Here is a 26967-nt window from a genome sequence, read left to right as displayed (position 1 = left end):
GGTGTGTCTTTGAAATAGGAATTGCTTGTAACTATAAAAGGTAAATCGGCTTGTTTTGAGCACCTTGTTATTGGATATACAGATGTGTTGGAAGAGGATGAGGAAGATTCAGAGAGTGAGCCAGAGGGACAGGACATTGATGAGCTCTATCACTTTGTGAAGCAAACACATCAGCAAGAAACACAGTCCATTCAAGTGGATGTCCAGCATCCTGCATTGACACCTGTGTTGAGACCTTACCAAAGAGAGGCTGTCAATTGGATGCTACAACAAGAGCATTTCAGAAGTACTCCCGTTAGTGGCAAGTATAAGTTGCTTCCAGAAAGTCAAATTGATAAGAGGGATTATAAGAGAGAGAGAGAGAGAGAGAGAGAGAGAGAGAGAGAGAGAGAGTGTGTGTGTGTGTGTTGGGGGGGGTGTTAATATTAAACAAATCATATTGAAAAGTTAGGATAGAATGCGTGTTACTATGAACAAAATTATTTTCTAAGACATGCCTCAAAATTGAAGTTAGGGAAATTCATTCATGGGTAGGAGTTGATTATATGTATTAGTTTTCTTTTCCTGTTAATCCTCTGTTATATGCTATACTTTGTTTTTCTGTCTTATCACTTGCTTATATGAAAAAATAGTTGTGCCCAAAGCAAAGGAAGCTAAAAAATAGTATCTGAAGAAAAGAGTAAAAGAAATCCTAGCCGCCGAAACCGGTTTGGCTTAGTGGATAGAGCGTCGGCCTGCGGACTGAAAGGTCCCAGGTTCGATTCCGGTCAAGGGCATGTACCTGGGTTGCGGGCACATCTCCACTGGGGGGTGTGCAGGAGGCAGCTGATCGATATTTCTCTCTCATCGATGTTTCTAGCTCTCTATCTCTCTCCCTTTCTCTCTGTAAAAAATCAATAAAATATATTGAAAAAAAGAAAAAAAGAAAAGAAATCCTAGCCTTTTTCCCATGTGTATGTGACTTACCAGGTTATCCTGTTTGTTAACTTATTTTTAATGTCATTATCTGGCAGAAAAGAAAACAAACAAAAACTTATTTTTAATGGTTATATTTTTCTTTAGAAAATGCCCTGCACTCCTTATGGCGAGAGATTATTACATCTGAGGGTTTGAAACTCTACTACAACCCATACACAGGCTGGTATGGCAAAACTTTATTTATGTGTTTGATATTGAAAATAAATATTATGAACCCTATATAAGTTTGGTAATATATATCTTGAGCCTTGGCAGTACCTCAAGAAGGAATACTAAGTTAAAGTCTCATTAGTCATTTTTATAGATAATATAGACATAGAATTAATAGCACTTGTCATTTTTCAGTAAATGAATGTTATACCAGAGACTTAAGATGCTTAGTCATTGATATTTAAAGAGATTGTAATTGCCCTAACCGGTTTGGCTCAGTGGATAGGGCGTCGGCCTGTGGGCTCAAGGGTCCCAGGCTCGATTCCGGTCAAGGGAATGTACCTTGGTTGCGGGCACATCCCCAGTAGGGAATGTGCAGGAGGCAGCTGATCGATGTCTCTCTCTCTCATCGATGTTTCTAACACTCTATCCCTCTCCCTTCCTCTCTGTAAAAAATCAATAAAATATATATTAAAAAAATAAAGATTATAATTCTAAGAAAATATCTCATCTAGTTATGGGTCAGTATTTATATTTTTCATTAAATTTTTCAAAGCCTATTATAAAAATTACAGGAATCCTTAAATATGATTAGTGAGTCAGTAGTTATTGTCCTTCTTATTTTTTTATTCCCAAACTCATAAAGGTCTCAAAGAAGGCAGACTGCTTCCTTTTATTTTAGAAGAGAAAAAATGATGGCTGTTTACCAAGACCACTTTTGTTTCTGCAGTCTTAGTTGTCAGCTCAGGCAGTTTTTGATTGTCACAGTCTTATATTCTAGAAATAGGGATTTGAATTGTTTCACCCTAAAATGTAGTTTTAAAAGTTAGACTTTATGCATTTCTTCTAGTTCTCTTTAGGAACAGTATAATTTTAATTGTATTCCTATGGTGTATTTTTCTTGTTTCTTCTCTGTTAGTATCATCCGTGAGTACCCAAGTGCTGGGCCACAGTTGTTTGGTGGAATCCTAGCAGATGAGATGGGTCTCGGAAAGACAGTGGAGGTTTTGGCTCTGATTCTGACACACATTCGACAGGATGTCAAACAAGATGCTCTGACTCTTCCTGAGGTAGGAGTACTATAGGGCTTGGGAAAGCAGGGTACATATGTTCTCATAAATCATCATAGGTTGAAGATTTGCTTGGTACTTAAGTCAACCCTTGCAATTTAGGCTGCAGCTGATGACTTATATTAGCTATTAGTTACCTTCCAGTGGGCACAGAGAATGGGATGTTTCTGCCCTGGCAGGGTTGTCTTTAGTGATGTTGGCCAACTAGGAAGGGGGATATTCTCTCACCAAACTTGCTTTTAGTTGGCAGAGAAATGCCCTTAGGAAAATATATTACTTCCTCAAATGTTTTGTCACTATTACAAGTCTCCATAGTACCACTAAATATTTTTGAGAACTGTTTCTTTTTAAATTGCACAAATATCAGATATGTAAATAAAAAATGTAATGAGAACTTTTTAAAGGATAGCTTATTAATTAGAGCGCTAGATGAAATAAACTGGAAATCCTTGTTCCAAAATATATAATTGTGTATCAAAATGTAAATTTTAGAGTTTTAAAACTGTTCCACTGAGGAAATAGAGTTCATATTTTTCCCTAATTAAATCTAAAATTAAATTTGCTGAAATGAGCCCACTAATTAAGGCTATAACTGTAATTAGCTGTAAGACCCACCACCATGCTCACAAACTTAGTGATAATATGATATTTTGATAGGGTCCGATTTGCTATGTTAGGCCTTCAGGTTTGAGTAGACAGTAGAAAATAGCTATTTCCTTTGTAGTAAAATAAATTGGAGTATGCAGTTTTAAGTAGCAGTAATTTCTTTTTGGCATTTTCTTCTCATTAGATATTTTAATTCTAAGTTATTTTTAGTATTATTATAAATTAAATGGGTTAATTCTGTATTTAAACAAGCCTTAAAAAGTTAATTGCAGCCTTAGCTGGTTTGGCTCATTGGATAGAGTGTTGGCCTTTGGACTGAAGGGTCCTGGGTTCAATTCCGGTCAAGGGCACAGGTCTGGGTTGCGGGATTGGTCCCTGGTAGGGGGCCTGCAGGAGGCAGCCAATCAATGATTCTCTCTCATCATTGATGTTTCTATCTCTCTTTCCCTCTCCCTCTCTGAAATCAGTAAAAATATAATAATAATAAAAAGTTAATTGCAGAAGTCCCACACTTAATATTTAGATAATTTAAGATAATATATAATTTGCACAGTTTGTAAAAGTGATAGCTAGCTGTAAGCCCTGAAACAAAAAAATGTTTGTAGGTATGAATAGCACATTTAGCCTTTTTATAACTTTTTACAACTCTTTTGCATCTCCTTAATAGAAGGAAGGTTAATTTTAATAAGCAACTCAGAATTCTGAAAGCAAAACCCTATGTGACTACTGAATGTTGTTTATATCAGGGAAAAGTGGTCAATTATTTCATTCCATCACATTCTGGAGGACAAGTAAAAAACACAGAAACTCAGATTATGGAAATTGAACCAAAAGAAAAAGTTCAGTGCCCCCGTAAGTATGAAATCTCTCAAATAAAATATCTTTTTACAGTTTTCTGTTGTAGCTCTTGTAATCCTCCTATGGAGATACCTTGTCATTGTTACGAATAATTGTGTTTGTGGTTGTTTATACTGTGAATAAATAGGTTTAATTATAAGTCAAAGTATCCTAACAAAATAAATTCTTGTTTTTTTTTTAACTTGGTTCAGGTAGTTCTTGCTCAATATTATATTTAAAATTTTTTAGCTTACAATTTAAACCAGGCTTTGTTTATTCTCAAGCATAGCTACCTCAATTTCTGCTAACAAATGAATGTTTCCCTTACTCATACATAGCATACATAGAATAATTGTGAGTCTTTAAAATAATTTTAAGTGATACTTGCTTTGTAAGAATAATAAACTCACAAATAATGCTTTCTTAAATTATATCCATTACAGTAATTATTAATGTGTTGAGATAAATTTTTATTATATAGTCTTCAAAATGACAATATAAAGACAACATACCTTCAGTAAATCTTTGCTTTATTTTTTTATTAACTTGTTTCTCAATGCACATTAAAATGAACTGATTTTGATTTTCTTTTAATTTTAATTATTTTGACTGAGTTAGCATATCCTTTTACATTTAGCTACACGTGTGATGATCCTGACAGCTGTGAAAGAAATGAATGGAAAAAAGGGAGTTTCCATCCTTTCCATCTATAAGTATGTCAGTTCTATATATAGATATGATGTTCATCGTAACAAGAGTCTTCTGAAACGGATGCTGAAATGTTTAATTTTCGAAGGTCTTGTGAAACAGATCAAAGGCCATGGTTTTTCTGGGACTTTTACATTGGGGAAGAATTACAAGGAAGAGGATATATATGATAAAACCAAAAAGCAGGTAACAGAGCACTTACTAAGTAGCTATATGTGATGCCTCACAGAATGAACTGATGGATCCCACCTTGACACTGAAGCTTTTACCATCTGAAGATAAATAACAGCCTGGTTAGGAACATCACTTATGGCTATGACTTATGTTTTCTACTTCCTGAATATATGTTCCATCAGAATAGAAACTTTATTTTGGTTACCATTAAACCCTGCTTGGCCTATAAGCAAGTGTTTAAGTATTTATTGCATGAATTATAAAATTAGTTGGTTAAGCATATTATAAAGTTTAACTTCTCTATTCTTATACTGTTGTCAGCAGTTTAAAAGTTTGTTCCATATATTAAAAATGTTAATGATACCTTATATTTGCATAGCTCTTTATATACATTTTGAATCTTTTATATAGTCTTTCTTTTCCCATGTTCATCATCTTATAAAATGTTTGCATTTTGTTATAAAACTGCTTCTTTAGGGCTATTAATTTCAATTTGCTTTTAAGAAAATAGTTACGAATTTGTAAACATAAATCGAGGAAAGACTAATGACAGCAAGTCCAACTGTGGAGCTCCCAGCTTGGCTACTGTGAAAAACACAGATAAATAAGTTCATTTCCTCAAGTAGGGAGTCTCCAACAGTTTTTCCCCAGCCAGGGTAGAAGACTACAATGAACTCCTGGCTTTTACTAATTCTTCTATCACCAAAACAAGAAAATCTCCTTCAATTGATACCATTCATTCCGTGTTAAGTGTCCCAACTCCTCTGTTCAACCTTGGCTCTGACATCCCTTCAAGGAAGCTGTTGCTGGCACCTGCCTTCTCATCACAGCCCCTCTCAGTACAGCCCTCTTACACATTCCTATAGCATCATCGTCTTACTGTTCTCTCTTTCCAACATACCCCTTTGAAAGCAGGGGCTAAATATTCCTCAAATTATATCCCCAACATCAAACAGTATTAACATTCAATAAATAATTGTAGGAGGGAACACAAATAGAAAGGAGAAAGAAAGAAGGGCATTGTTTGCTAATTGCAGTAACTAGTAAGTTAACTTTTCACTTTTCTTTAAATGCTATATTTTAGTACTTGTAATTTTTATAATCGCCCTCATTTAGATATTTATGTATTATAAACTACTAGTCTTTTATTGATTTAGGCAGACTATAAATTACAAGAGGTTAATACCAAAGTATGAGTAGCTCCCTTTATCTTTCTAATTTTTATTTTCTCCATATCTTTCTTATACAGTATGCCTTTTTTTTAGACCTGCAGACTATGGGGAGGCTTTTTAGAAAGGGCAAATTGAAAGTCACTGATCAGGAGTAATTCTCTTCAGGAAAAACAGTAGCAGGATTTTTATGTAAAGCTCATCAACAAAGTTGGAAATTTAATTTCAGAAATGTAGCTTGTTGAAATAAATTAATGTTTTTCATAGGCAGTATGGAGTCCGAGGAAAATTCAGAAAGAATCCAGAAAGTCATTGAGCAAGGACACAGATTCTGAATACTTGCCATCAAACACCTCTGATGATGATGATGATCCTTACTATTATTACTATAAGCCCAGGAGAAATCGTAGTAAAATGAGAAAAAAGCCTGTTCCATCCACAAAAAAGGAACAAAGTCGACCTGACATCAATCTCAGTTTACAAGATCATGATCCAGCGACCAGTGACTCTGGAATCACTGATGTTACCACATCCACAAGTACCTGTGTCTTTGAAGTCCAGCAAGAAGATGAAGCGGAGACCCAAGCTGAATCTCTAAACCCTGCTGGTGGTGATGTGCCACATTCTAATATTATGAGTCCCCATAATTCGTCTGATTATCGCTTTGAGTGCATTTGTGGTGAACTTGACCATATCGACCGTAAGCCTCGTGTTCAGTGCCTGAAATGCCACCTGTGGCAACATGCAAAATGTGTGAATTACGAAGAGAAGAATCTGAAGATTAAGCCTTTCTATTGCCCCCACTGCCTTGTTGCAATGGAGCCAGTATCAACTAGAGCAACTCTGATCATCTCACCCAGTTCCATATGTCATCAGTGGGTGGATGAAATCAATAGGCATGTGAGATCATCATCTCTTCGAGTCTTGGTAAGGCAATTTGGGCTCCTTAAAGGGATAGAAAAGTGTAAATTTTGCTTCTTTATGATAGTTTTTATAATTTTTGTCACTTAGTTGTTTATCCCAAAAATAACGTAATGAGATAATAGTAAATCAGAACTTGAGGAGGAAATTGAGATCATTAAATAGAATGGTAGACTATTTTTTTCTCACATTAGAAGTTAGAAGTTAAAGAATTTGAGTAGAAAGATATGAAAGCTTTTGAACAAATTCTTTATCATGTAAATGAAAGTCTTTATATAAACATTTATACTCAGAGAGGAATGCAGTTCAAAAACAACATTGTATGATAGTAGCTACTTGTCTGACCCACCACTTCATAGCTCCAGAATCATCCTCTGGAGCCTCAGTTACCTTATCTATAAAGTAAGAATTTACTCATTTACCAGATATTTATCGAGCACCTATTTTATGCCAGGAATTGTGGTAAGCTCTGAAAATAGTATCTCCTTACAGACTTACTGGGAAGATTATTTGATAAAGTGCTGGCATGTAGTGTGTGTTCATTCAGTGTCATTGTTTACTAATGTTAATGTTCTTTTTCACTCAGTTCTTCTTCCCATTCAAATGTTATTGTAGGTTTTCTGTATTTCAGCCACTTTCATAGGCATGGAGAGAGTAATAAGCAAAATGCCATCTTTGTGATTGAACAGCTCTGTTCTGCGGGGTAAACAGACCTTAGTTTGAGTCTTGGCTCTACCAGTTTATTTTTGTTTATTTTTTTGTTAATCCTCACCCGAGGATATTTTTTCTATTGATTTTTTTATATACTTTTTATTTTATTTATTTATTTTTTATTTTTTAATTTTCTTTATTAAGGTATTACATATGTGTCCTTCACCCCCCATTGCCCCCACCCATCCCCCCAGCTCATGCCCTCACCCCCTTAATGTCTGTGTTCATTGGTTATGCTTATATGCATGCATACAAGTCCTTTGGTTGATCTCTCCCCCTCCTGCCCACCCTCCCCTGCCTTCCCACTGAGGTTTGATTTTTAGACAGAGTGGAACAGAGCGGGAGAGACAGAGAAAAAAAATCAATGTGAGAGAGACACATTGATTGATTGCCTCCCACATGTGCCCCAACTGTAATGGGCATCGAGCTTGCAACCGAGGTTTGTGCCCTTGACCGGAACTGAACCCAAGATACTTCAGTCCAGGGAGGCCTGACACTCTAACCACTGAGCAAACAGACTAGCGCTTGGCTCTACCAGTTTTGAGCAAGTTACTTCATGTTTCTTACATGTGCGATAGGAATGATAACAGCCTCTAACAGGATTGTTGTTGAAGGTAGATAAAGCTTAGCACAGTGTCTGAAATATAAAAAGCATTCAGTAAGTAATAGCCCTTACTTTCTTAGTTTTTTGTATCATTGTGCTTTTTTGCAAATGTTGTTGATTCCATCTGCCTACCTACCTATATGTCATGTCCTTTTCTCCTGTCCTTCCCCTTGAGAACTCCTAAATGTTCTTCAAGATCCACGTAAACTTTTAACTCCTCTCTGAATTTACCTTTCCAGCTGTGGAGTTGGTCCTTCCACTGTGGTGCTATTACATTTACTTCTGTTACAGTTCCTTTCGCTTTGCTCCTATTATTAGTCTACCACACTAAAATGTGTCTTTCTCTTGACAGGTATGGAAGGTATCTCAAAGCATGGTTGGTGCTAAACATGGAGAAAGGGCTCTGTAAGGGATACGTAAATGATTATTTCAATGACCTTTGAAGAGTTTTTCTGCAATTAACTGTGCTGGTTATTTCCTAGGTATATCAAGGAGTGAAGAAAGATGGCTTTTTACAGCCTCATTTTTTGGCAGAACAGGATATAGTTATCATTACCTATGATGTCCTTCGTTCAGAGCTAAATTATGTAGATATCCCACACAGCAATAGTGAGGATGGACGTCGCTTACGGAACCAGAAGCGCTATATGGCTATTCCAAGCCCCCTGGTAGCTGTGGAATGGTGGAGGATCTGCCTTGATGAAGCTCAGATGGTTGAATGTCCTGCTGTAAAAGTGAGAGTTTCTGCAGATTTTTTGAGAGCTGATGAAGAGATGGGGACAGGGGAAGGGGTTAGGAGAAGCTGTCCATAGAAAATTTAATAATTTAAATGTAATAAATTAACCAGTGTTGATAGTAGCCAGAAGTTTGCTGTTAAATACTCTTACATTTGTTTTTATGCTGTGAACTGCATAATCCTTAGGAATTTTTCAGTACTATGAATCATTGCTCTGTATGCAGTGCCCATGTATATTTGAATAAGATGGCAGTTTATGTGTGATGAGGATGAAACTAAACTGTATTTAGAGACTTTTGTAAGCATTTCTGCTAAGTGGAAAGCTTATCATATAGGCTCTGATAGCTTTGTACCAAAGTTGACTTTGGTAGTTTTTTATCAGAGAGACCAGATGGCAATGGAAATGCTACTTTAGAAGATAGAATTTTGATTCATCCTTTGTCACATGTCTTTATTCCTGTCTTTGGCCAACCTGTAAACTGAATTTTTGAATCATATCTACAGTGATTCACTGCAGGATGGGGTGAGGATGTATCAGGCATTCAGGGAGCCTTTTCATTCTACATATAATTGAACTACCCTTCCTTTGTGGGGGTGGAGGGGGACACGTGGCATCCTGCTAATGAGAACCACTATATTATAAGTTGGCCCATTGAATAGGACAGTCAATATGGAGTATGGTAACTACTAAATAGAAGCAAGTGCCTCTGACCCAAAGTGTAGATTTCCATGGGCTGTTTTCATGAGTCAACATTCCTGACTTCTGCATTTTTCCTGTGGTTATTTTTTCTTTTCTTTTTTATTCCATATTTCTCTCTCATCAGGCTGCAGAAATGGCTCAGCGCTTGAGTGGGATTAATCGCTGGTGCATCAGTGGTACTCCAGTACAGAGAGGACTGGAGGGTAATATATGGTTTTCTCACATACTGCATATATTTGAAAAGCTTAATTTTTGAAGAGAAAGTATTGTTATTTTAACCTTTGCTGAAATCCTTACTTAAGTGATTATATATGTATTTATATTTGACTCCTGTAGTTATAAGCATTTATCTTTTTTAATGGAATTGGGTAATTTTTGATTATAGACATGAGGACAGATATATAGTGAGTATTCCCATTGTACTAAGTTGAACAGTCATTGCACATGCCTGCACAGTGGAGATAAGGTCCAAATTGAACTCCAAGTTCCAAAGTAGTAGATAGAAAACACAAAGAACCCAACGAGAGAGAGAGAGAGAATTCATTTTAATTGGTTGTATCTATAAAAATAGGACCATAATTTTTATTGCCTGAATTCATTATAATTTTACTAATTGTAAAAGTAATAAACTATTAATAGCTGTATAATATCACACCATGTGGTTATGCCATTATCCCTTCAACTGTTTCTCTTCTTGGACATTTAGCTTGTGTCTAGTTCTCCTCTCTCTCCCCCCACACAATATAACTCATGCTTCTACTACATACTCATTTATGTAACTTAGTTTTTCCAAAGAGCAAACATTACATTTTTAAAACTTTTATTCAAGTTGTGAATATTTAAAACTAAAAGTTTAAAGTTGTTCTACATAAGACGTTCCCAAAAAGCTGTCATTAAAATGTTGTTAAATTTTAAAATATAAATATTCTTGGAGTCCTGTGGCTAATATTCATCCTCAAAACTTATCTTACTGAAAATTCAAGTTATTGTATATTGTGTGTTTTCACCAAGACAACTTATCACTCTGCTAAAATAAAAATATCAACATTCATTATTGTGACCTAAAAACAGTCTGCTTTCTGATAATTGTTTTTAGTAAGAAAAACATTGTCTAGGGAGATTTAATAAGTACATACTTAAATATTTGTATAATTTTAGTAAGTTATATTGAAGTATATATTTATAGAATAATATCAGGATAACTAAAAGGCCAGATTTAGTGTTCTGCACTTAGATTTGGAAACTGCCCAAATTGTAGCTATTTAGGTATTACTAAGATCTCATTCATCTCAAAAGTTAGCTGAGAGGTACTGAAAAAAGAAAAAGACTCAGAGTTACTTTTTTTCTGATTTTAATGTTAAAAGAGTATAAGCAAAAATTCCTGTTTTCTGGATAGGTTACTTTGGATATGTGAGGTGTTGGCAGATGTTTTGAGTGCTTGTCACCATTCAGCAAATTCTTGAGTAATGTTTTTAAAAACAGGTTCATTAAGGAGTAAATGACATATAATAAAGCTGTAAATATTTAACATGTAAAATTTGGGAATTTTAAATATATGTATATACCTATGAATCTATTTTCACAGTCAAGATAATCACACCCAAAAGTTTTTTCCTGCCAAGTTACCTAAAGAAAGTTTTCCAAAACTTTCTGGAATTTTAGGGGGTTTTTTCCCTTCCTCTTTTCTTCCTCTCTTTGATTTATTTAAAATTCTGATTCTTGTGGTGTCTATTCTTGTTGTAGTTGTTACAGTGGGAGTGTTAGCCTGCTATGATTTAATATATTGTATTTGAAAGTGGAAGTCTCATTTGTTTTTTGTGTGTGTGTTAGACCAGCATTTTTCAACCTTTGCTTTATTGACATTTTGGGCCAGATAATTCTTTTTCGTTGGGAGCTGTCCTCTGCATTTAAAGATATTTAGCTTCTACCCACTAGCTGCTGGTAATACTCCTGCAGTTGTGACACCACAATTTGGGCAGTTTCTAACAACTGCAATGAAGAAATACAGAAGCAGTTAGTCTCAATGTGCTCTGTTCTTTTTGTCTTTTCAGATCTTTTCGGGCTAGTGGTCTTTCTTGGTGTTGAACCTTTCTGTGTCAAGCACTGGTGGGTTCGACTTCTCTACCATCCTTACTGCAGGAAGAATCCTCAGCCCCTCTATAGCTTTATTGCCAAGATTCTATGGAGGTCTGCAAAGAAAGATGTGATTGACCAAGTCAGTACAATAAGTTTTTATTAATTAAGGGTATTAAAAGGAAAAAAAAGAGATGGAATGAACAGTTAAATTTCCAGGTGAAATTTTTTTTCTCTCTCTCTCTCTCTCTGCAGATTCAGATACCTCCTCAGACAGAAGAAACCCACTGGCTCCACTTTTCTCCAGTGGAAAGACATTTCTATCACCGTCAGCATGAGGTGTGCTGCCAGGATGCCGTAGTCAAACTCAGGAAGATTTCTGACTGGGCTCTGAAGCTCAGCAGCCTGGACCGAAGGACTGTCACCTCCATCCTGTACCCACTGCTGAGGCTCCGGCAGGCCTGCTGCCACCCGCAGGCCGTTCGCGGAGAGTTCCTGCCACTCCAAAAAAGGTTTCATTGTCAGTTTCCTCCCATTACAGCTGAGAACCTATATATATAAAAGCCTAAGCGATCGTTCGACCAATAGCTATGATGCACACTGACCACTAGGGGGCAGACACTCAGCGCACAGGCATGGAAAAATGGAACAGACTGATGAATCTCAGAGGGAAGGGGGGAATGGAAGGGCGGGGAGAGATTAACCAAAGATCTTATATGCATACTAGAGGCCCGGTATATGTATTCATGCACCAGTGGGGTCCCTCTGCCTGGCCTGCAGGGATCGGGCCAAAACCGGCTCTCCGACATCCCACTAGGGGTCCTGGGTTGCGAGAGGTCACAGGCCAAGGGATCCCACCGGTGCACGAATCCATGCACTGGGCCTCTAGCCTATATATATATAAAAGCCTAAGCAACCTAACGATCAAACAACCAGTCTACCAGTCACTATGACATACACTGGCCACTGGGGGACAGACACTCAACACTGGAGCTGCCCCCCGGTGGTCAGTGCACTCCGACAGTGGGAGCGCTGCTCAGCTGATCTACGGGCACCAGACACAGGGCTCATGGCTGGCAAGCGCCACTGCAGCGGCACGAGCTTCTTCCGATCGGGACTGACTGGGCGTGAGCCCACAGCAGGCACAGTGGGACTGGGATGAGCAGGAGCGGCAGGTGGCCTTAGACTTCCAGTTTCAGCTGACCCCCGCAGGCCATGCCGAGGGACCCCACCAGTACATGAATCCATGCACTGGGCCTCTGGTATAGTAATAATACACAATATTTAAGCAATTAGCTTCCTAGCCCACAGTTTCATGTCCTTATCGCTGAGCTGTCAATTATTTTAGCAGGGTGGTCATTTTCTTTGGTATGAAACTTCATTTGTGGAAGAGAATCACATCTTCAAATTATTTTTATGATTTTTAACATCTCTTTTCAAATTAGGACTCTTGTGGAGAGTTTTGTTGTTTTGTTTTTTCTTCACTCCAGATATAAAAGGTATTTGTTTTTATATTTTTTTAGTTTATAGAGTTGGGTACTATCTCTAGTTTCAGGCATCTTCTGCAGGTCTTTTAATGTATCCCCACGGATAAGTGAGGACAACTGTAACTAAGTTAAAAGTGATAGTGATAAAAATGGAGGTGAAGAGAAAGATGCTGAAGATTTTACAAAGACTGTAAGCATCTGATGATCTTATGCAATATAATACTCTCACTTAGGATTTTCTTTCAAGTTCTAAGCAGTCTGCCTCTTCTTGTAGCACCATGACAATGGAAGAGCTTTTGACATCACTGCAGAAGAAATGTGGAACTGAATGTGAAGAAGCACATCGGCAACTAGTTTGTGCTCTCAATGGCTTAGCAGGCATCCACATCATTAAAGGTAGAAGGTGATTGCTTTGTTATCTCTCACTCTTCTTCATGATAACTTTTCTCTCTGTCTGAACTCAAGTGTTATCTTTTTGCAACTTGAATGAATCATTGAGTGTTCTTTTCAATAACTACTTCAATCTATTACTGCATTTGTAATGCAATAAGAAATTATATAGTTTTGTAGCCTTTATAATAAACTGTAGTGATGCTTAGGGGCTTTCTAGTAGTAATGAGGAAAGTACTGATATAAATGTAGCCTTTTAAAAGTTACTTTTAAAACCTTCTCTAATAACTTTAGTTTAGAAAATTTTATTTCATTCTCCCCAAAACTAAATGAAATATAGTCCTTAAAGGCATTTAAGTATTTCATAATGGTGAAATAATATATAGTTTTAAGTACTTGGAAAATTTAGGAAAATTTTTATTTCCACATTCCTTACAAAATCTGTGAAGTTAACTAACTCATTATTATAGTTTTAGAGCTGGAAAGATATTTAGAGTTAGAAAGGCATTTCATGGTAAATTTCAGTTCCTTCAACCTTCCCATCCCACAAAGATTTCCAATCCATTAGTCTACTTGGGTATATAGTCATGGAGGAAATTTATCATTATTCTCTTTTACCTTATAAGACTTTAAAAAAATCAGTTGCCCAGAAAAACTTGTGCTTTTGTGGAATACAAGGCAATGTTCTCAGCCTCTTTAAATGGAGTGGCCTGTCATTAGTTATTAATTCTTCAGCATAACAGAACCAGAACAGAAAGTGTCTCTTATAATCCTGGATACTTGGGTAGAGTTAGAAAAACTCACAGGTGCTAAGTAGAAATAGCTCTAAGCAAGAACTGAAAAAGATGAGGCTTCTTATTTGCTATAGTTGTAGTCCTGTGAACTTGAGTATATTACTCAAGGTTTCTGAATCTGTTTCCAACAAAGTATAGCTAATACCATGTGCCTTGAAGTATTGTTCTTAAGGTGCAGTGTGAAAGCACATTGAAAGCTTTATACAAACATATAGGTAAGGAATGATGTTATTGATTATGGTAATATGAAGTGACCTCAAATTTATACCACTTTTCAACCTGCTCACAGTGCAAATTTTATTAATAACTAGTAATAGGAGAAAAGGACATATTATTACATACACTTGATAAACTAAGAATAACATATGTGCCTTTGTGAGCAAATCTTCCCTTTAGACATTCCCCAGGAAATATGCAGTTTAGCTAGCAAGTTTGGATTTTCTCTAATCACCCTCATCATCATTGCCATCTCAGTTCCTCAATGTGCCTGTGATTATGTAGCACTTCAGGCTTCAGTCTAAAATCTAAAATGGTCTGTGCTTTATAATCCAAAGTGAACAACTAAGTCAGGAAACTTTTTAATAGAAATTATTTTCTAATTAAACTTTTGATTATTTTGACTTAGAAATAATTGGGGAAAGTTGGAAAATTATATATTATATTTAATGCCAGTTTTTTTCAGTCCCAAATTAATGGAGTGGAATAATTATGACTGTCACAGATGAAAAATATGTGTGCTTGGTCTTTAAAATACATGATAATAAATATACTATTTAAATATTTTGGTCATCCTGGCCAGTATGGCTCAGTTGGTTGGAGCATCATCCCATACACCAAAAGATAGTGGGTTTTATTCCCTGTCAGGGTGCATGCCCAACTTGCAAGTTCTATCTCTGGTCTGGGCGTATGCAGGAGACAACTGATCGATGTTTCTCTTTCACATCAATGTTTATCTCTATCTCTATCTCTCTCTCCCCCCTTCTTCTAAAGTCAATAGAAATAAGTAAAAAATAAGTTAAATAAAGTAAAATATTTGGCTCATTAAATTCAGCGTCATATCTGAAGAATGGTCATATTTCTACAATCATTTTATATTATACATAACACTTTCATATATATATTTCATTTTTTCCTCATAATTAGCAATGATTGAGATATTTTCATCCCTATTTTGTATGAGAAAACTGGAATTCAGAAGACTTAGTTTTTTTCTCAAGATTATATCTAATAAGTAGCAGAGAATTTGCCCTGTATCTTTGAATTTCAAACCAAATATTTAATGTTTGTATTATATTACTTCTATTTCTTTATCAAATAGATGTTTATAAACCTCAGTATTATGCTATCTATAGTAGGTTGAACCTCACCATCAAAATTTCTAAAATGGAGTAGTTTATTACTTTTAGGTTGTCACAGTATTAAAAATAACATTCAGATTTTACCCCTAGATTCTAAAACTGCATTTCTGATTTTATTCTACATTGTTATTACAGAACCTGAGACAGTTAATGAATTTCTTGACTTGTCCAATTTTTTAGTCTCCTTTTCAGATTTACTGTCTTCCTTTCCTTACTGTGAGGTTATATATGATATGAACATTGGGAAAAAGGTGTTTTCATCTGATCATTTCCAAAAACAAACACTCTGGCAAGATCAGCATATAGTTGGTTCCTGTGTAGCAAATACCATGTTGTGGCATTAGATGAGTACATCACTTCTCTCTTCAGATAGTTTCCACTGCATTCGCACTGAAGTTCTTGGTCTTCTGTGGATGGAAATTATTGCTGATTGTTAAGAGAAATTCCTATCAGAAAGTCCATTAGTAAAGGATATGTCCAGTCTTATCTTCATTGTAATTATAAACTTATTGGGATGGATTTACTGCTTTTAGCTTCCATTGCTTAACTTCACAGTACTATGTCAAACAATACACATCTTTTAAAGTAATATTATATACTTAATTTAAAGTCTTCCAATATAGAGATCAGACAATGGAGATATAAAGTTTATTTCAAACTCCACAGGGATTATGATATGCAATGCATATTCTAAGTCCTCACTGATTATGGTATTAAAAAAATGGTATTCTAATTTTGTACCTTGTGTTTTCTGCACATATTTTTTGGAGAAAATTAGGTTGCCAGTATTAAATGTAGTACACTTCATTTACTTGGTAATGTTACAGCCATCAAGTGACAAGGAGTGGGTATTTCCAAATTTGACTTAAAATTGTTTAACTTATTGCATATTTTTGTGTCTTCCCGGGAAAGCGTCTTTTTTTAATAAGCATGAAAAATAGATATTATAGCCCTGGCTGGTTATGCTCAGTGGTTAGAGTGGACCAAAGGGTCTTGGGTTCGATTCCCAGTCATGAGTAAGTACGTAGGTTGCAGGTTCAATCGCTGACCCTGGACGGGGTCTCGTGTGGGAAGCAAGTAATCACTATGTCTCTCTCACATCAATGTTTTTTTCTCTCTCTCTCTCTCCTATTCCTCCTCCCTCCCTTCCACTCTCTAAAAAATCAATGGGGAAAAAATATCCTCTAGTGAGGACTTAAAAAAACAAACAAAAAAACAGATATAGTGAATAGTTCAAATTCAACTGCTTACATTATAAGTTAGTCATTACACCTTCTTTAAAAGCTATAGTAATTATGAAGGGAGAATTGACAAGTGAATTATTCTCTATAAATGATAGTGTAAATGCTAACAGAATCTTTATGTCTTTTGCAAAGCTTCACAAGAGTCTTCAAAACTAAAAAAAGGTCTTGTGTTACTGTAGTTGAGTATTGCTTCTACATTACAACATGATTTTATTACTGTGAAAATAATCTTTGTTACCATAGTGAATAAAAATTGGCTGACTGTAAAGTAGTATGAAAATATGTCTTTAGAAAGCTTTTTATTAGGTAACTGGTAGAACTCCATATAAAGCAATGGTATAAAAGCAAGTGTTTTGCACAACAGTGTGACTACTTAATGCCACTGAACTGCACACTTAAAAATGGTTGAAATGGTAAATTTTATGTTATGTATATTCTATAATAAAAATATATATTTATAGTTATATATAATTAGCATTAACAAAAAAGAAAAAGAACCAACAACAAAATTTACAAATTTGAGAGAGAGAGTGGGAGAGAGCAAACTCAGGCTCTGAACAAAATCCTAAATTTATGATATTAATAAAACTAAATTGAAATTTTAAACAGCAAGTGTATGTGATGATCACGAAGTAAAAGCTTTTTTTTCCCCTCAATAAACTAAAACTAGAACGTCTTTATGCCATTTTTTGTATTTCATGATTTTTGCCACTTTTAGATTTTTATTTTAATTGTATTTATAAATTACCAGTTTAAAGTTTTTCCCTAGGCAGCAAGTAAGATAGGTTTCATTATTCATGCCATTAAAAATGTTTCATCTCTCCTTTCATTGAGGTATCATCACACTTTTTCTGAAAGAACCAGAAAATGAATATTTCAGGCTTTGTAAGCCATAGATCTGTTGCAATTGCTCAGCTGTAGTGTTACAGCGCAAAAGCAGCCGTGAATAAATGAGTATGACTGAGATTTAATAAAACTTTATTCATGGGCCCTGAAATTTAATTTCACATAATTTTTTGAAAATATCTTTTTCATTGATTTTTAGAGAGAAGGGAGCGGGGAAGGATAGAGAGATGAAAACATCGATGAGATATCTGCTGCCTCCTGCATGTCTCCTACTGGGCATCAAGGCCACAACCTGGGCCAGTGCCCTGACCTAGAATTCATCTGTGCCTGGAAACCACTGAGCATACCAGCTGGGCAATTTCACATAATTTTTACATCTCACCAAGTATTATTCTTTTGAATTGTTTTCAACTATTTGAAAATGTAAAACCATTCTTAGCTCATGGTTCCTATAAAAATACAAAGGTCAGGTATGAACCATGGACCATAGTTTGCCAACCTGTACTTTTAATACTTTTAAAATTATTTTATTTGAATGAGCTGCTAATTGTGAACAATATAAAACAGTATAGATCTCAGACTGATGGTGATTTGTGTAGACAGAAATGGAAAGAAGATCTCCTAAGTTTTTGAAATGTGGTTTTTAATTGCAACTTATTTTGGCCATCAAGAAGAACGATACCTATCAAGAAAAGTATATTATTTTTCTAAGAAATATGTGTTGATTGGTCATAGCATTTTGAATATTTGTTTTTAAGTACCTATAATCACCCCAAAGTTGTCCTAATTTCAAGCATCATAATGACTACTAAGTGGTACTCTCTAACTTCAGTGAGAGGAAAATCATTTGTCTAAATTAGCAGTTAATCCAGTTTGTTTTTCAGTATAGTTTTAAACCATTGTAAGTACATTTGACTGGTTTTCTATTTTGTGAAATTAACACCAAAAAAAAGACTGTATTACTTATGAAGCCATGTTGCAAAGACCCATCATCAGCTTTTTTACTGGGGCAATCATGCTAACACCCAGTCAAATTCCTTTTTTTAAAAAATAGTGAGTTTTAATGACTAAGTTATATTTTTACAGACATTTTTAAATATAGATATAGTGGGAGCTAAATATGACTTTCTTATGCTTTAAATATGTTTTAATGCTTCAGGTGAGTATGCATTGGCAGCAGAACTGTACAGAGAGGTGTTGCGTTCATCTGAGGAACACAAAGGAAAACTCAAAACTGATTCACTTCAAGTAAGTAAAACTAAATAGTATCAAATCAATATTTATCTGTTTTTTTACAAAATAATTTTTCTGAATATTTAAGAAGATGAAGGGTAACAAGTGGACTTTGTCATAATCTTTGGAGATTAAGCTTGGGATTCAGTTATTTCAGTAAGCACCCAAGATGATTTGCATATACTGTTCTCCCTCAGTGTCCTCAGGGAATTGGTTCCAGATACACACACACACACACACACACACACACACACACACACCAGTTATACCAAAACTGGCAGATGCTCTAGTCCCTTTTATGAAATGGCATAGTTTTGCATATCACCTGTATTTACATGTAGGCTATAGTGTGGTGTGACTCCACATCACTTCATTTGTGTGCGTTCAGCATAGTACTCGGTGCAGTGTGTGGCAAATTCAAGTTTTGCATTTTAGAATTTTCTGGGATTGTTTTTTCTGAATATTTTTTATCCATGTTTGGTTTCATGTGCAAATTTGAAACCTGAAGATATGGAGGGCTGACTGTACATGCAAGTTTGAGAATCACTGTGGTTCCGTATATTCAGGATGATATTGGCACAAGACTGACTAGCTAAATCTAACCTACATTAGAAAAACAACTTGAATTATTTGTACCTCAAAGAACGAGGTCAATTTTATCACTTTTGCATATGAACATCAACATATTTCTTTACGTGGTTTTCACCAAAAAGTAAAGAAATGGAACTAAGTAATAATAAAATCTATCCAATGATCTTCTAATTTAATTTTTGGAGGTCTTTTAGGGAGATTTGGATATTTGAATTATAACATTTAAGTATAAAATGTCTTCCCATTCTTGGTTCTGTCCAGTGGATTTATATAGACAAGGCTCTCTAGCAGAATGGTGAATAAGGACCACATTTATTAACCTTGGTATGTTTAGGCTTGAGTCCCTGCTGAGATTCTTTATCATTCACAATTGAGACTCTGGGACCCACATTTTCACATGTGCTTGAGCCAGTGGTAGGAGGTGTGTTTGGGGGGAAGAGAAGAGGAGGGAAAATTAAATATAAGTCTGCTTATATTCTGCATGGATAAGGAGTGCCTAAGGCAGGCCCTGGACCTTAAGCAAATGTGTTTGCCTCTTGGAAGAAGGAAGAAAGAAAAGGTATCATGCTCCTGAATAAAGGAAACAAAAGCAAAAGAGTGGACAAAACAGATAAGTCCAGATGCCTAAGTTCAAGAGTAAGCAACCAGCCTGGTTCTTCCTTTTGGGCATAACAACCCCACCTACTGGTGAAACATGGCCCACTGGATATTCTGCTCTGTCCAGTTAGATTAGCACTCCGTTTTCTTGGGATAAAAGGTGTAAGAGGTGGAGAGAGGCAAGTATTTCTCCCAACCCATTCCAACACCTCATGCAGAACGCACCGGAAATCCTCTTCCACAAGCACACATAGTGCAGAGGAGCCAAGTTTCTACCGCTTTGTTTCTCTAGAGTTTACACATTTGTTGTTATTAAATCTGATAGTGTTTCTGACTGTATTACCTACAAAGCCATGTTGAAAAGACCTAAAACAGTTGAGGTAACTCTTCAAAGGTCAATTCTACAAAGATCTGTACCATGGCTCAGAATTATGAGAATCTGCAGCCAAACAGAATAACATTTGTAGTCTCAAATCACTGACACCAAATCAAATCTTACAAAAAAATCCCACTCTTCTGATCCTTTAACCTTTACCTGTCTTTCCAAATTAAGAAATAGAAATTACTTTCACTTTATTTCTTCTCATATCCCTTGACTCCAGGGGTCTCTAGCCAGTTGCAGACTCAATGTCACAGTGAGAAGTCTGGCTTATATTAAACTAGAGGCCCAGTGCACAAAAATTTGTACACTCAGGGGGGAGGGGGGCACCTCAGCCCGGCCTGTGCCCTCTCGCAGTCTGGGACCCCTCGGGAGATAACAACCTGCTGGCTTAGGCCTGCTCCCGGGTGGCAGAGGGCAGGCCCAATCCCTAGGTGCAGCCCCTGGTCGGGCTCAGAGCAAGGCCAATAGGGGAGTTGCGGCGCCGCCCCGTCATGCACAGAGCAGGGCAGATTGGGAGGTTGCAATGCCACCCTCAGTCACGCTCAGGGTAGGGCCAATTGGGGGGTTGGGGCACCGCCCCCTGTCACACTCAAGGCAGGGTCGATGGGGAGGTTGCAGCGCCACCCCCTGTCACGCACAGAGCAGGGCCCATCAGGGGGGTTGGGGCTCCGAACCCTGTCACACACAGAGTAGGGTCAATCAGGGGGTTGGGGAGCTCCCCCCTGTCACTCACAGAGTAGGGCCGATAGGGGAGTTGGGGCACCGCCCCCTGTCACACTCAGGGCAGGGCAGATCAGGGGGGTGGGGCGCCACCCTCTATCACCCACAGAGCAGGGCCGATCAGGGGGTTGGGGTGCCGCCACTGTCACACTCAGGGCAGGGCCAATGGGGAGGTTATGGCTCTACCCCGTCACACACAGAGCAGGGCCCGTGGGGGCGGGGGGTGGTTGGGGCACCACACCTTGTCACACACAGAGCAGGGCTGATCAGGGGGTTGGGGCGCCTTCCCCTGTCACGAACAGAGCAGGGTGGATAGGGAGGTTGTGGCCCCGCCCCCTGTCACACACAGAGCCGCAGGGCGATCAGGGGGTTTGGGCGCTGCCCCCCGTCACGCTGATCCCGGTGCCAGGAGTCATATTACCCTTTTACTATATAGGATAGAGGCCTGGTGCATGGGTGGGGCTGGCTGGTTTGCCCTGAAAGGTGTCCTGGATCAGGGTGGGGGTCCCCACTGGGGTGCCTGGCCAGCCTGGATGAGGGGATGATGGCTGTTTGCAGCTGGCCACACACCCTTCAGGGTGCGGGTCCCCACTGGGGTGCCTGGCCAGTCTGGGTGAGGGGCTGAGGGCTGTTTTCAGGCTGACTGAAGCTCCCAACTGCTCCTTTTTTTCTTTTTTTCTTTTTTTATTCTGGGCCAGCTTTAGCTCTGGCTCCAGCTCTGAGGCCTCCACTGCTGAAAGAAGGTATCTGGTTTGTTTGTGTTCTATATTCGAAACTCTGTATCAACTCCAGCTCTGAGATCCCGGCTCGCTGAAAGCAGGTTTCTGGGGTTTTGTTTAGCTTCTATATTCGTTACAGTGTTTCTTAAACTGCAAGCTCAGAGGCCGGCAAAGCAGGCGGGGAACGTTGGAGTCCTCCGTCACTGAAGCAAGCAAGCCTCATGTTAGTTTCAAGCTGCCTGGCTGCCGGCCGCCGTCTTGGCTGGCAGTTAATTTGCATATCTCGCTGATTAGCCAATGGGAAGGGTAGCGGTCGTACTCCAGTTACCATGTTTCTCTTTTATTAGATAGGATACAGAGATATAAGATAGAGTTTTCCTATACCATCTTCACCTCCAGCTCTCTTATTCAGCCCTTAAGTTCAACAGGTCCAGGTCATAGCCCTGTTTTCTTATGTATTTCATTATCCCTATTTGTGTCATAATGTAATTGCTAGGCTCATCCAGACTCATTTCCCAGAAGAAGAATCAAGTCTAGGTAGTCTTATCTTTTTACTTTATTGAACTTATTTGGCATACTCATTGTTCCCATATGGGCAAATGCATATATAATAGGAAAAAAATACACCTATATTATATATTCTGCTAAATACATAGACATATTTCATAAGACTAGATTTTTAATTGAGGAAAATTTATGACATTGTGAGTTAAGACCTTTACCATAAAACTGACTTCGGTTTTCTCTGACAAAGTCGGTACTCAAATCAGTGACACGTTTATGTGGTGTTAGTGCTCTGCATGCCGTATAAACAGTAGGTTCTCCCCATAGAGTTTTCTGTGTTGGCTGTCATAATTACTGCCTTTTGTGTGTTTGTAGAGACTTCATGCAACTCATAATTTGATGGAATTGTTGGCAGACAAGCACCCAGGGATACCTCCTACCTTGCGAGATGGCAGACTTGAGGAAGAGGTAATTATTATTTCATTCTTTCTGTTAAAGAATATTTTTTTCAGACTTCATGCTCCACCTAATTCATATTTCTTAGAGCATACAACATTAAATAAAGGTAATCGTGTTTTCCTGATGTTTTTACATTTCTAACTTTGCTGTGATGATTTTGGATGGCAGAGGAAGACAATACTCCGTAGTATTTTAGTTCTCTGGTGATCTGCTTGCAGCTATAGGGCAACCACTTGTCGTAGACATAGTTGTTGATAGTCAAAGCACAAAATGCAAATAAACAACAAATTTAAAAAGACCTTATTGATCTCATGACACATCTGCAAAAAACATAGTAAAAATAGTAAGTTGTATACTTTCGCTACCCTTCTGTTTATTATTTATGACAGTAAATTCACATTTTCAGTGGTATTTCTTTTTTTTTTTTTTTAATATATTTTTTATTGATTAAGATATTACATATGTGTCCTTGTCCCCACGTTACCCTCTACCCCCCACCCCCCCAACCCCCGCTCATGCCCTCACCCCCCCGTTGTCCATGTCCATTGGTTAGGCCTATATGCTTGCATATAAGTCCTTTGGTTGATCTTTCCCCCTTACCCCCACCCTCCCCTACCTTCCCTCCAAGTCCCGACAGTCCAATCAATGCCTCTCCGTCTCTGGATCAGTCCTTGTTCATCAGCTTATGTTGTTCATTATATTCCACAAATGAGTGAGATCCTGTGGTATTTATCCGCTCTCAAGTTCCATCCATGCTGTGGCAAATGGTAAGAGTTCCTTTTTCTTCTTCCTCTTCTTAAAGAATACCTTTCAGCATTTCATATAATGCTGGTTTGGTGGTGATGAACTCCTTTAGCTTTTTCTTATCCGTGAAGCTCTTTATCTGACCTTCTATTCTGAATGATAGCTTTGCTGGATAAAGTAATCTTGGTTGCAGGTTCTTGCTATTCATCACTTTGAATATTTCTTGCCAGTCTCTTCTGGCCTGCATGGTTTCTGTTGAGAAATCAGCTGACAGTCGTATGGGTACTCCCTTGTAGGTAACTGACTGTCTTTCTCTTGCTGCTTTTAAGATTCTCTCTTTATCTTTTGCTCTTGGAATTTTAATTATGATGTGTCTTGGTGTGGTCCTCCTTGGATTCCTTTTGTTTGGGGTTCTCTGCGCTTCCTGAACTTGTAAGTCCATTTCTTTGACCAGGTAGGGGAAGTTTTCTGTCATTATTTCTTCAAAAAGGTTTTCAATATCTTGCCCTCTCTCTCCTTCTGGTACCCCTATAATTCTGATGTTGGTACGCTTGAAGTTGTCCCAGAGGTTCCTTACATTATCTTCATATTTTTGGAATCTCTTTTCTTTTTTCTTTTTCGGTTGGGTATTTTTTGTTTCTTTGTATTTCAAATCTTTGACTTGATTCTTGGGATCCTCTTTTCTGCTGCTGGATCTCTGTAAATTATTCTTTATTTCAGTCAGTGTATGCTTAATTTCTAGTTGGTCCTTTTTCATGTCCTCCATGGTCTCCCTATACTTATTGAGGGATTCATTAAATTTATCGGCGGTTTCCATAAAATTCTTGAAAAACCTTATAACCGTGGCCTTAAACTCTATATCCAATCGTTTGCTTTCCTCCATTTCTGCCATTTGTGACCTGTTTCTTTGTCTCCGCATTTTGGCAGCTTCCCTGTGTTGATAGAGTGGCCCTGTGCGCCAGGTGTCCTGTAGGGCCCAGTAGCTCAGCCTCCCCAGTTACCTGGGGTGGACACTCTTGGTGCACTCTTGGTGCCTTGGTTGTTGTAGAATCACTGGGAGGAATTGACCTCCAGGCCAATTGGCTGTGAGAATCAGCTGTGTCTAAAGTGGGAGAACTTCTGTGCTGAAGACACCCTTCTGGGGCAAGACTTGCTTCAGTGGGGCTTTGGTGCTCACTGAGTCTGCTCCCTGAGTGCGTCCCTTATGGATCTGAGGAGTTGCAGTCTGGATGGACCCCCTCTGACCACTGGGTACAGTGGCTCCTGGATCTAAGGAGGTGCTAATTCAGCCTCTGCCTGAGGCCACACAGCAGGAGCCACGAAGAGGCTCAGCTGTGAAGCAATGCAAGCCGCTGCGGGACCTTGGGCCTTCTCTTGGAAGTTCCAGGTCTGCCTGGTTCGGCTGCAGTTAGGTACATTCACATGCAAAAGCCTCTGCCGCAGCCTGGGTGGGGCGGGGTCTCAGGGAGTCAGAGGGCGGAGAAAGCGGCCATGGCCGATTCTCCGCCCGGAGTCGCGCGTCTCAGTGTTCCGGTAACGGCTGCAAGCACCTCTGAGGGAAAGCCGCCCTCAAGTTCGCTCGCTGCCGGACAGACCAGCTTCTCCCCGTGTGAGACCTGGGTCCCCAGAGACTTCCCGGAACCGGAGTTCAGAGCCGTCGGGAGTTTGTGATTCAAAAAGACAGCCGCGTCCTCAGGCGCCACCCCCTTTCCTCGCGCGCGCGCGAGCCGCCGTACCTCTGCACTTCACCTCCGCAGCGCCTCTGGCTCTCAGCGTGCTTTTCTTTCCTTCTAGTTGTGGAATTTACACTCAGCCAGCCTTCCTGTTGTTCTGGATGATGTTTGCTCAGTCCTTTGCGGTAATTTTCAATTGTTGTGTGAGGCAATAATTTCCCGGTGTTTACCTATGCCGCCATCTTAGTTCCCTTCTTCAGTGGTATTTCTTATAGAAGTTCCCTCTGCAATGAGTATTGACTCTCTGGAAAGAGTGATATTATAAATTAATTCACTATAAATTGTTAATAAGTTTATTATGCTAATTTGCTCATGAATTTTTGCCTTCTTAAAGATCAAAGAAAGATGGTAAAGCTTAAATCTAAAGAGTAGTAGATGTGTTTGAAATGGATTGAACCTGTCAGCAGAGCCTGTATTTGAATCAGTGAGATACAAAATGAAATTATATAAGTATGTACAGCCCTTTCTTAATGTTAGATGGCAGTCTACATGTTAGAAATTTCTAGTGAAATTTCATTCCCATTGCAGGCATCTAATCTTTGCATATAACCAGTCACTCTGTTTAACTGCCTTTAGTCACAGGCAACTCTGGGAGATAGTCCAGTCTATTAGCTTTAATGACCAACTATTTATAGCCAATGAATTTTAATAGAAATTAATTGGAAGTTTGTGAGAGGAAATGCAAAAATGCACCATGAGGAGGAAGTTTCATTTCCATGTATTATCTCTTTTGCCTAACTCGCATAGAATGTGAAGGCAGAGTATTTCAAAGCTGGACACGATCTGAGAAATCATCAACTTCAACCTCCTCCTTTTGTAAATGAAATAATGGGAGCCCGGAGCAGTAATGCCTTGTCCAGAGAGGTGTATCTGTGCAGTTAGACCTCATGAAATTGACTTTTTTTTTTTTAAGTCAAAAGGGGTCTTGTTTTTATCTGGTTTAAAGAATAAATTTTTTCAGTATTTCTATTGCTTGCAAATTATGTGATCCTCCTTAAGTTGAAAGGGAAAGAGTTTTTAGACCCTTGTTGCATTTATCTGCTAGGACTGCCATAATAAAATACCACAGACCGGGAAGGTTAAACAACAGAAATTCATTTCTCACAGTTCTGGAGTCTGGCAGCCTAAGATCCATCAGCAGCGTTGGTTTCTCCGGAGGACTCCCCTTGGCTGGTACATGGATGCCCTCTCACTGTGTCCTTACCTGGCCTTTCCTTTGTTTGCATCCCTGTTGGCTCTTTTCTTTTAAAGAGACCAGTCATTTTGGGTCTTACTTAACCACATTTGCACATTTAATCATCTCCTTTAAAGGCTCCATCTCCAAATGTGGTCACATTGGGGCTTTGGGCTTCACCGTATGTACTTTGGGGGAGCACAAGTCAGTCTATAACACCCGTGTTAGTGTATATTCTCAAGTATTATTTCTCAACTGAAGGAAATTCCAAGAAATTGAAATCAATTAGGCAAGGGATTCTGAAAGAGATCCTTGTTTCGTCTCATAATTTTAAATATTACTCTTTTTCTCCTTTTTTTTTTTAATTAAAAAGTTGATAAAATTTTGGGAGCAAGCCCTTGGGATTTCTTGGATTTTGTGACTTAACAGGTAAAGGTGTTCACTTGAATATATATCTCAGTAATTTCTGTCATGGTTTTTATGTTCTCTACAGTATACTTGTAGAGTTTTATGCTTAAATTCAGTTAAGTACCTTTAAATATATAAGATAACTAC

General features: G+C 38.1%; 1 protein-coding gene across 15 annotated transcripts in view; it reads left to right on the top strand.

Annotated features, from left to right (window-relative positions):
* SHPRH (SNF2 histone linker PHD RING helicase) overlaps positions 1-26967 on the top strand; it is a 71556-nt gene that overhangs the window by 11934 nt on the left and 32655 nt on the right. For all 15 annotated transcript variants that reach the window (XR_004968753.1, XR_004968754.1, XR_004968755.1 and 12 more), the window contains 13 exons: positions 83-301; positions 1063-1141; positions 2048-2198; positions 3551-3656; positions 4279-4535; positions 5960-6619; positions 8411-8662; positions 9489-9567; positions 11416-11579; positions 11693-11949; positions 13199-13320; positions 18716-18804; positions 22678-22770. Coding sequence is in view for 10 of the 15 variants with exons in the window: in XM_036316636.1 (XP_036172529.1) it covers positions 83-301; positions 1063-1141; positions 2048-2198; positions 3551-3656; positions 4279-4535; positions 5960-6619; positions 8411-8662; positions 9489-9567; positions 11416-11579; positions 11693-11949; positions 13199-13320; positions 18716-18804; positions 22678-22770 (2528 nt within the window). In the remaining 5 variants the exon portion in view is untranslated. The remainder of the gene's footprint in view (positions 1-82; positions 302-1062; positions 1142-2047; positions 2199-3550; positions 3657-4278; positions 4536-5959; positions 6620-8410; positions 8663-9488; positions 9568-11415; positions 11580-11692; positions 11950-13198; positions 13321-18715; positions 18805-22677; positions 22771-26967) is intronic.

Source organism: Myotis myotis, unplaced genomic scaffold, assembly GCF_014108235.1.
Source record: "Myotis myotis isolate mMyoMyo1 unplaced genomic scaffold, mMyoMyo1.p scaffold_m19_p_7, whole genome shotgun sequence".
Lineage (NCBI taxonomy): Eukaryota > Metazoa > Chordata > Mammalia > Chiroptera > Vespertilionidae > Myotis > Myotis myotis.
This window is presented reverse-complemented; position numbering and strand designations above follow the sequence as displayed.